The sequence below is a fragment of the Miscanthus floridulus genome, chromosome 12 (genome assembly GCF_019320115.1).
Source record: "Miscanthus floridulus cultivar M001 chromosome 12, ASM1932011v1, whole genome shotgun sequence".
NCBI lineage: Eukaryota > Viridiplantae > Streptophyta > Magnoliopsida > Poales > Poaceae > Miscanthus > Miscanthus floridulus.
The window spans coordinates 55,447,132-55,458,168 of record NC_089591.1 but is presented as its reverse complement, the minus strand read 5'-3'; the positions used below and the strand labels follow the sequence as shown (position 1 = coordinate 55,458,168).

The window sequence follows — 11,037 nt, the reverse complement described above, 5'->3', positions numbered from 1 at the left end:
AAAACGACTGTTAGTTGCTTTAAATTTGTTATAAGAATATTTACGTACAAAGAAGGCACTCGCACCTGTCTACAGCTGCAGTAAGTAGTGCTGGGTCAAGGGGCGAAAGACCGTAGTTGACAACACGGACAAGCTCGAGGAAGCCGGCACACCGTATGTACAACGCGTAACGCTCGTCCCGCTAGTGCGCCCTGGTGTGTGTGCGGAGCCTCAAAGGAGGCAAGACCACCTCTGCGTCGGTGTCACTCAAGATGTGTGCTCGGTGCTGATCGTCGTATTCCACCTCAAGACGGGAAAACAACGGATGTTGCGTGGGAGGGGCCATCCTATTACAAATTGATAAATAAAGGGTTAGAGTATTCAAATTAACATTATGTAGCATTGTAAAATTTGAACTACTTGTTATGCAATATGAACACAATATGAAAGCACATGTATATATTCAAAGTAATATTAACAGACATATTAAACAACTTCACTAGAAAAATAAGCATTTGACGAAACTTCATCAAGTCATCAAAATCGTCGTATCACGCACTACTAAGTACCGACACTTGAAAACTAATATCTATACTGACAACCTTTACTACTATAAACTAACTAAATAATAAATACATAATCAATCCCTAAACCCAAAATCCTAACTAACAGTAACCTAAACCCTAACTACCTAACCAAACCTTAACTATACTACAACACACAACCTAAACCCTAAACCTACTTGAAAGTCGCTCGTCAAATCATAATAACAATCCTAAATCATAATAACATGACTATCCTAATTCACTAACCTAACTACCCTAAACCTACTTGGAAGTCGCTCGTCAAATCATAATAACAATCCTAATTCACTAACCTAACTATCCTAAATCACTAACCCTAACTAAAACAACAATCAAAATAACATGAAATCGAGAGAGGGAGCTACCTTAACTTGATATGAGCGGGCGGCCGACGGCCGTGACGCGCCGGCGTTCGTGGCGCGGCCGGCGCGGGCGCTGCGCGGTGGGAGTGAGCGGGCGCGGTCGGCGGGCACCGCCGGCGGGGCGCTGCGCGGCGGGCGGGCGGGCGGGCACTGCAGGCAGACAAAGGGAGGGCGGCGGCTCGTGGGCGGTATTTAACTGGGCCTGCCGCGCCGTGGGCTATGGCGCGTCAGTGCCGCGCCAAGATCCTCTGTCGCGCCACCGGTCAGCAAACCCGGTCGTCGCCATGTCATCCGCCCGGCGCGCCACCATCGCCATGACAATCAGTGTTAGATTTAAATTTTGTTTACAAAAAAAATGTTAAAAATAAAAAAATATCGCACGAGCACAACAGGTAGTGGACAGGGCCCAGGGGAGAAGCGACACGAACACGAGCCCGTGCTCTCTTCTTTCGCTGTGTCGGGCCGAGAGGTCGGCACGCCGCGATACCTTCGGGTTCGGGCCTTCTGGGTGGTGCACGGGACCGAGAGCATGGGCGTCCCCGATCAGCGGAATGGACACGCGCGCGCCCCTGGGATTAGTGGCCAGATTCATCACCCGGTTGGGCAAATAATTAAGCTACAGCAACTCAGTGGGGCTTGCTAAAAAAAAAACTAAGTGGGGCTTTATACCAAATTTGCCTTATTAGCTGATGATTGTTTGGTTAGTGGCCAGATTTTTTGCTCATGAACTTAGAACGTGCTGCTGTTAGAGCGAGTTTAAACGGTTACGCATTTTGCTTCAGGCAGCAAGGGGCGTCTTGCCGCTGAGAGCCAGACTATTCGGCTCACCGCCGATTGCGAGAATTTTATCGCCGTTGCAAGCGGACTTGCCTCCGAAAGTTAGCTTTTATATAGATATGCTGCTCTTAGCCTTGCTAAGCAAAAGTTTCTAGCTTCCCTGAGACCCAAATGCATCCAGGGACGAGATTCTCGGCTTTAGCAAACGGGTGGCTGGCTGGCGGCTAGCCTGTTCGCTTGCTCGTAAATGATCGTAAATTTTTAGCCGGGAGCAGTGTTTTTCTCTCACACCAAATCAGCCAGCAGTAAATAATCCACGATACGATACGGCCTCCCGAACAGAAATACTGGCTACTGGGAATGGTGTTCGTGTTCGTTGGTGATATCGGATGGGGTCAGGTTCGGTCGTCCCATCATTTCGCAGTGCTATGGATGGACGGTCAAACAAAGAGGCGGATGGAACCGATTCGTTTGGAAGGAACCTGCTATCTCTTCGCATCTGTTCTGGAAGCAAAGATATGGACGCCATTGGCCTGCGGCTGCTGCTCTCTCTTCGCATCTGTCTGGAAGCAAAGATATGGACGGCATTGGCTATTCAACCACGCAGTAGGGCGGTACGCAACTGCTACCACGAGAGCATATTCCTCCCCCCTAGTTGGATGGATCTGGCATGTGGGTTTTTTTTTTCTAAGCAATAGCGCAAATCAAAACTCTATTGACGAAGAAATCACGATCTGAGCTTAACCCTCGTTGGCTGGCTCGGCGAAGCAGCGAGAAGCAGCCGTCTACAGTCTCCATCTGCTTTAGTTAGCAGCATAAACGAAACAGGACGAGGCCTGGTTTAAATTTAGAGGATAAAGTTTTGAGGTATCACATCAGGTGTTACATGGTGTGTCGTATATGTTGTTTGGATATTAATAAAAAAATTAATTATAGAATTCGTCAGTAATCTACGAGACGAATTTATTAAGCCTAATTAATCCGGCATTAACATATGTGTTACTGTAGCACCACGTTATCAAATCATGAATTAATTAAGCTTAAAAGATTCGTCTTGTAAATTAGTCGCAAGCTGTATAATTAATTATTTTTTAGTCTATATTTAATACTCTATGTATATGTCTAGATATTCAATAAGATGGAGAGTAAACTTTATGAAAGAAACTACAAGGTCTGAGATGCTTCTCGTTTGATGAAGACGAGTTGACGACTGACGAGGAACCTAGTCAGTAGTCACCCACTGACTCCAGCGTTGCAAGAGCCGTCGACCTGTTCGGCTCTAGACGATGGAAAAGGTTTATTGCCTACCGCATCAAATAATTGAGGTTGAGGGAATCGCCCTCGTCAGCATACAAGAATGGAGAACAGAACCGTAGCATGGTTTTCATATTCCGAAACCTCAAGACAGATATCTTGCATATATAGAATATAGAATTAGAAAATTTAGAATAATATGTTTGCTTTTTTTATAATCTATCTTTTTCAACTTGTATTTTTAGCTGAAACAATATTTTTCTTTCTCAGCAAATCAACCAGCACAGTATTTCGACTTTTTTTTCCAGCGAAGCGGAGCCAGCATGGGACGACGCTAGCAACAGATTGAAATCGCGCGAAACATGCCCGTCCACTAATGATGACCTGGAAAGAAATATGTTCAATAATAAACAATGAAACTTCACACTTACGAAAACGAATCACTTAACTCGAAAGCAATTCTTATTCATATAAATAAAATGCTTTGACAGACATTTCCCCATACATATATGCTCATTGTGGTAGACGCAGCTGACCACCTAGAGCTGTATACTCATTCGAATTTAAATTGATTCAGCATGTGGCAACATAGAAACACATGCATACAGACATTTTTCACACTGATAGACTGGCTTGGCTGCTTCACAGAATAACCAAACGACAACAACGAAATTGCAACGATATAAAAAAACGACTCAGAAGCAAATCGACACCAGAAGCCCGTCTTACTCATCAAGCACTCCATCCTTCTCCTCCTCCACGGCATCCAATTCCTCCCAGCAGAGAAGATTAGCCCATTTGCGGTCCTTCATAGGAGGAGCATTCTCCATGTTTTCGCCTTCAAAGCAGTGTAGAACAGATTTAGGCGAGCTAGCAACAGCATCTTCAGCAGCACAAAAGCTCTGGTAGATGAGGAGTCCGCCTCCAGGCAGCTCCTGCTCCACCATGTTGTTGCAGTCATAAACCTCTGCACCAAGTTGCTTTCCCCATGTCCCAGCTTGGCCACGCCCACCGAAGATGGTCACAGCAACAGAAAATTCCGAGGGGCCAAAGCACCCAAGGACCCTCTTGACAAGGTCACCATAAGACAGAGCAGTGGCATCGAAGCCCATAACCTCGTAGCTGGCATAGCTGAAACCATCCTCAGGCGTCACATGGATTGTCGAGAATGCAGAGCCATGGATCGCATTCATGGAGTAGCCACAGGGTTCAAAGTCAAAATCACAGATCTCCATCTCAGGGATAATTTCAGAGATACCAGAGAGCTTCGTCATTTCCTTGGCACATGTTGTGTTACCATCAGCATTAGTCTTGAAAAAGACTGAAGCTTTCTTCTTGTCCAGACCAGTCATGCACATCTCAAGGTTAACCATTGGTTGCTCTGGGTACTCAGTGGCATAGTAGATGTGCCACTTCTGTCCAGGTCTTGCTGGATCTCCAATCACATAAGCATTACCACCAGATTTCAGGCCGCCAAAGTAGCGGTTAAGTACAGCAACTTCCTCAGAGAAGCTCCTGTGGGGGGCTGGCTGTGCGCCAGGAAAGATGAACGTCCCACGGGAGTACTTCACAGCAGCAAGCGGCATAGACAGCTCTTCAGCAAGCTCAAGGATCCTTGGAATGGTGAGCAGGAGCTTGGTAGTGCCACAGGTCTTGATCACAATCTTCAGAGGATAGATAAACAAGCTTGACTCAGAGAGAACATAGGAGTCAAAATCCTTGTTGGAGAGCTCGGACACGATTGTGCACCGTGCAAGATCCAGAACAGAGTCAATCTGGGCCCTGGAGAGGGCACGCAAACCACGCCCATGAGGGTCGACAAAGACAGGTGCCTCAGAGAATGTGATCTCAAGGCGCTTCTCATAGCCCTCAAACCCGATAGCTGAGACCGGGGGAGCATCAGCAGCAGAAAGAACAGCCATTGGAGCAGGTGAATCAGAACACAATGCTGGAGATGGAGGAGGGAGGAGTGCAGGGAGCAAGACTGGGGAACTGGTCGATTACCAGGAAGCAGCAGGCCAGAGGGATTGGTCAGAATCAAGTTGTCAGAAAAGAAATCCTAAACTACTAGAACGAGGAAGCCAAAAGGGATATCAGGATGGCCTCTTTGCGCACTGCAACACAAGAAAAAATTGATGCTATTAGCACCATCTCTAATAATAAAACAAGTAGTAGAATGAAGAGGGTCATTGTGATGATTGATTTTTACGTTGGAGTAAGCAGCAGACTGGAACTTCTTCACGCCTCCGGCAGGTCGAACGTCCTCAATGCTGTAGCCAAGGGGAGCTTCATACATCATGGAATGACTACTGCTAGACTTCTTGCCACCCTTAGACTCCATTAGTACATCAAATTCCTGCAGGACAAGACCAAATTAGTGAGTTTATCCATCAAATCCAACAAAAATTCTTCCCAGTAAGAAGTCAAAAACAAGATCAATTGTTGATGATCCAGGCGCGACAGCTACAAGAAACCGCCACAACATACCACAGTTAAGCCATTAAAGAAGTATGGTGGCCAAAATAAATGTTTCCAACCAATTAGAGCAACAAGATCTAAATCATTCACATTACCAAACATAAACCTGTTTAGGAAAACAAATTTAATCACAGATCTGATGGTACAAAAGCAGAACTTAGCCTTGGATGATTTCATTTACTTTCCACATGGCATGATATCACTCGTACAAGAAACCATATGCGTTTTTTCACTGAGTTCATAGTTCTTATCCATGAATCAAAATTATACAAAAAGGTTAATAGTATTTCCTTACTTTAAATTTCCAATTTTCAAGTACCAGGGTACTACAGGACATATTTCCTATCCATGTTTCCAAATCCGAACACATATTTCCTACCCATTGTTTCCAAATCCAATCCAAGGTGAAGCGTATCCACTGCCATCAATTTTCAATTATAAGGGCTAGCATCATTTTTTTTTATAAAGGCTAGCATCAATTTTGAAGTAACAAGATACGTACAACGAACAAATGTCCAATCCACCTATCTAAAATCAGAACAGCGAACGCATCAAGCAACAGGGCTAACGCCGACCAGGTCAGGAAACAAGCTACCTCCTAAAGATCAACCTCATACCTTCACACCGAGAGAACTAGAAAGGCAGCAACATAAACAAACACATCCAACAAATCTCGAATCTATAACACAGTGCAGACAAAAAGAGGGGAATCGACTAGAAGAAACTTACGAATCGACAAAGCTATGTGTGGAACCCCGATTTCCGAGCGCGACACGCGTGATCCGGAACAGATCTCACGAATTTCCCCCCTTCACCACCACCCGAAGCAGCAGACCCCGGGCTGAGACAAGCAAAACCGATTCTCTACCAAGAACTCGGCGAGTTCCTCGGTCTCGTCACCTTCTCTCAGCGAGACGAGCGGCGGCGGCGGCGGCTAGGGGGAGGGAATTCTTTGGCAACAAGAAGCGTGCGGCTGAAGAAGGGATGCCCACATTTGCCTTCGCTTTTATCGCTCCCTCCTACCGGGTCCGGGTTTCCGTGGCCACGGCTCGCGTGGAGGCCTCTGGACCGCTAGTTGGGTCGGCGGGGCCCGCCACGATCTGGATTCACGGCCGGAAGTTTCCGGGCCACGGTGGACCGCGTGTACGGATGGAGGTCTCCCGTCGCGTCCGGACTCGGGAGGGTCTTCTTTGAGGTTCCAGGGCATGACAGGTGGTCCCGCCTGTCTGAGGGAGAGTCGTGCGGCAGCTGGTGGCTGACTAGCCCGTTGGCTTGTTAAGGAATCTGGATGGTTTTGAGGAATGCTGAAAAAATTTATGAGAAAAAAAAAATATTGTTCTGAATAAAAAAATAAGCAGATTAAACTAAATTTAAGGGCACACGAACGGAGCCACGTGGTAGGCTGAGAAGCTTCGCAGTGGCCTCAAGGTAGGAGGGACTAGACGTGGGCGACCAACGGGCAGCGGCTCTTCACTCTTTGCTTCTTTTTTATTTTGGTTTATGCCGTCCACTACAATGTTTGAAATCGCCACTAACTTTCCTTTTTCTGTTTATCTCGTACCAAATCTATTTTAAATTATAAGATATTTTAGCTTTGCTGTATAAAAAGTTGATACTTTCTCTGTCCCTAAATAAATATATTTCTATAATTGTCTTAGGTCAAACTTTTAAACTTTGATCAAATTTTTTGAAAAAAAAACGTCAATACTTATGGTATCAAATTAGTACCATTAGATTTATCATAAAATATATTTTTATAAAATGCTCATTTTATGACATAGATGTTGTTACTCTTTTCTATAAAGTTAAGCAAACTTAAAAATGTTTGACTGACATGGATTATATGAATTGATTTATTTGAGGACGGAGGGAGTATATAGTAAAGTTAAGAGAATACTACAGGCATATATACTGTCGGTGCAGAAAGTGACCAACAAGTAAATATTTGTAGTTTTGTCGTACGTTGTGATCGGAGGTGGCCTAGCACTCAATGACACAGGGTTTATACTGGTTCAAGCAACGTGCCCTACGCCTAGTTTTGAGTTGGTCGGTGACTTTATTCCTGAGCCAAAGTGCTCGAAGTTTGCAGTAGAGTTACAAACGAGAAGGAGAAAGATGGGGATACAAGAGGTCCAGTCGGACCCTGGTTAGAGGGACCAAAAGAGACATGAGCCTCGCTATGAGCTAAGTGTTCAAATGTGTGCTTGTGGTTCAAATCTGGCGGTTCTGTGGTGGTGTACTAGAGAACTTGATCGATCTAATGAATCTGAAATGACTTGAACCGATCTGGATTAACTGTCCCTTTTGGGGAGAGTGCGCATCCCATTTTATAGATGAAGGGGATGGCCTTACAAGTGAGAGGGAGAGCGTACATATACTACTGAGCCTTGTTCCCCACGCCGGTGGGTACAGGATAAAGGTAGACGCTCACAATACTATTGAGTGTCGGAGGCACATGGGAGGCTCGTTTGTCTTCTTTGGGCGTGGCAGACGTCGGCACCTGCTGCCCTGTTGATTCTGTGAGGCATGTAAGGGCTTTTACCATGTTCTCCTGGTATGGTAAAAGCCGACACCCAAAATACTGTCAATGTCTAGAGGCATGTGGGGAGCCTTATTGTATGGGAGTTAATGGCGCCCACAATACTGTAGGAAAAATATCAGCGCCTACAATACAGTTTGGGCTCTGTTGTGCCAGGGAGGTTACAGAGTACAGTTTCTGCAGGTGTACATGGTACAGTTCCTGGTATCGTGTTTTGACTTGTACGCCCTGCCTTGTTTTCTCTAGACGTTTCCTGGACCTTACCGAGCGGGCGTCCCCGGTCGGTTGGTCCTAGTCGGCTCTGATCGTGCTAGTTGGAGAAGGGCAGTGAGCAGGGGCTTCGTGCATCTTCGGTCGGAGACACGGGTCAGAGTCGGAAGCGGTGCTTTTGGCCAAGCCTTCCGGTCGGAGAGGACGTCCGGAGGTGGGCTGGAGACCGAAGTGAGTGCTTCAGTCAGAGGGGCGGGTTGGAGTTGGAAAACGGGCGCTGTTCCTCCTCAGCCTGGCCTTCCTATCGGAGATTGGATCGCTCCTCCGGCCTGTTGCTTAGGTATTTGGGCTGGTCCATGAGCTGCGCGTGGTCTGCTTAGGCCAAACCTTTGTTTGAGAAGCCGGTCCATGAGGGACCCCGGGTTTATGAACCCGACTAGAGCCCTCGAGCCCCCAGGCGATTTGGGTAGAATCATCTGGGGGATTTTTGTTTTGACGGCGGGTGCATCGAGCGCACCCGTGGGTGTAGCCCCCAAGTGATATGGGCAGAATCGTCTGGGGTTTTTTTGTGTTATCAGTGAGGGAAGTTTTTGTTTCCGTCAGTGGGTGCGCGTGAGCGCACTCGCGGGTGTAGCCCCCAGGTGATTCGAGCAGAATCATCTGGGGGTTTGCCAGTGGGCGTGTGTGCATGTTTTTTAGTTGAGACAGAGTCATAAACCAAGGTGTTGTTGTGCAAATCGAGGCATTTTTTAGTTTTTTAGAATTGGGCGCGACGGAGCTTGTGGATCCTAACGTCGGTGCGCGCCATGGAATCGGGCGAGTCGGTGCAGCCGAGGTAGTGAGTATAGGGATCAGACGAGACGGAGCTCGTGGATCTTGGCATCGGTGCGTTCCATGGGATCAGGTGAGTCAGAGTCATGAATCCTGGCCCTAGTGCTGCCTGTGCAGCCGAGGCAGTTAGAATAGGGATCAGACGAGACGGAGCTTGCTGATCCTAGCGTTGGTGCACGCTATGGGATCGGGCGAGTCGGAGTCGTGGATCCTAGCGTCGGTGCAGTCTGTGCAGCCGAGGCAGTTAGTATTGGGATCACACGAGACGGAGCTCGCTTATCCTGGAGTCGGTGCGCGCCGTGGGATCGGGTGAGTCGGAGTCGTAGATCCTGGCGTTGGTGCAACTTGTGCAGCCGAGGCAGTTAGTATTGGAATCGGACGAGATGGAGCTCACTGATCCTGGCATCGGTGCACGTTGTGGGATCGGGCGAGTCAGAGTTGTGGATCTTGGCGTCGGTGCAGTCTGTGCAGCCGAGGTAGTTATTATTGGGATCGAACGAGACGGAGCTCGCTAATCCTGGCGTCAGTGCGCGTCATGGGATCGGGCGAGTCAGAGTCGTAGATCCTGGCATCGGTGCAGCCTATGTAGCCAAGGCAGTTAGTATTGGGATCGGACAAGACAAAGCTCGCAGATCCTAGTGTCGGTGCATGCCGTGGGATCGGGTGACTCAGAGTCATAGATCCTGGCCGAGGCAGTTAGTCAAGGGATCGGATGAGACGGAGCTCACGGGTCCTGGCATCGGTGCACGCCACGGGATTGGACGAGTCAGAGTCATGGATCCTAGCCTCGGTGCAGTCTGTGCAGCTGAGGTAGTTAGTTAGTTAGTTAGTCTAGGGATCGGTTGAGACGGAGCTTGCTGATCCTAGCATCGGTGCGCGCCGCGGGATCGGGCGAGTCGAAGTCGTGGATCCTGATAGGGCGAGTTTGGGGTCGTAGACCTAGGTGTTTTTGGTGTATAGTCAAAGCATAGCCAGATGGGGCGAGTTCAGGGTCATAGACCTAGGTAGTTTTGGAGTGCAGTTGAAGCGTAGCCGAATGGGGCGAGTTTGGGGTCGCAGACCCAGGTAGTTTTGGAGTGCAGTCGAAGCGTAGCCAGATGGGGTGAGTTTGGGGTCGCAGACCCAGGTTGTTTTGGAGTGCAGTCGAAGCATAGCCGGATAGGGTGAGTTTGGGGTCGTAGACCCAGGCGTTTTGTGTCTTGAGCCCCCGAGCCCCGTTGGCCTTTAGTAGGGGTCGGTTTGAGTTGTGTGCATTACCCCGTCCTCAGTTCCTCACAACTAGAGGGGCTGAGTTTTGACGCTTGTCCCGATCACTCGGGCTCGAGTGACGCGCTCGGTGAGTTCGCTAACGGGTATGATCGAGTGGAATTTGGATCCATCATTCATGACGGGGTCGGCATAGCCCTCTTGTGACATTTCACTACTCCTTTACCTGCAACCCGGTAGATGCCTGGGTCGTTCTGTAGATCGACCCGGGTGGCCTAATGGCATCCCCTCAATGGAGATTTTGTGGGCTTGGCAGAGGCTTAGGATCAAACGAGAAGGTTGAGATGACCATGTCTGCCAGACTAGGCGAGGGCCGCACAGGGCTCATCTGCATTTTTCTCCCCTGGCTCTGTTTGATGTGGGGTGGCCTCGAGCCCTTTGTGGGCTAGCCTTTGAACCTCGATCGGTCGTTGCTCATGTCAAATAAGGCAACTGCCGCTTCGTGACGCAACACAGAGCGTTGTGATGCATTCCGCTGCATGTGCGATGCTTACTTTCTGAGCCCCTAGGCGGTTCAGGGCCCGAATCGTCGAGGGGCACAGGTGTATGGAATGAATGCACGTATGGATGTATGAAATGATTTATAAAGAAATAGATGTGGTCGGTAGTGTTACCTTGATGACTCGAGTGACGGGGGTTTGGAGAGCTTCAGTTAGAAATGTCCAACCGGGACCCGTGCTCATCGTTCATGATGGAGTCGGTATGACCTACATGGAGTGTCTCTTCACTCCCTACCTATCTCTCGATGTGTTTTTCT

The 11,037-nt window shown here is 48.1% G+C and overlaps 1 protein-coding gene across 1 annotated transcript; it reads right to left on the bottom strand.

Annotated features, from left to right (window-relative positions):
- Positions 1-3,400: 3,400 nt before the first annotated feature.
- On the bottom strand, positions 3,401-5,046 carry LOC136496446 (S-adenosylmethionine decarboxylase proenzyme). The gene has a single exon (XM_066492115.1). The coding sequence runs from the start codon at positions 4,876-4,878 to the stop codon at positions 3,682-3,684; it is 1,197 nt and encodes a 398-aa protein (XP_066348212.1). The 5' UTR covers positions 4,879-5,046; the 3' UTR covers positions 3,401-3,681.
- Between the last annotated feature and the right edge of the window lie 5,991 nt (positions 5,047-11,037).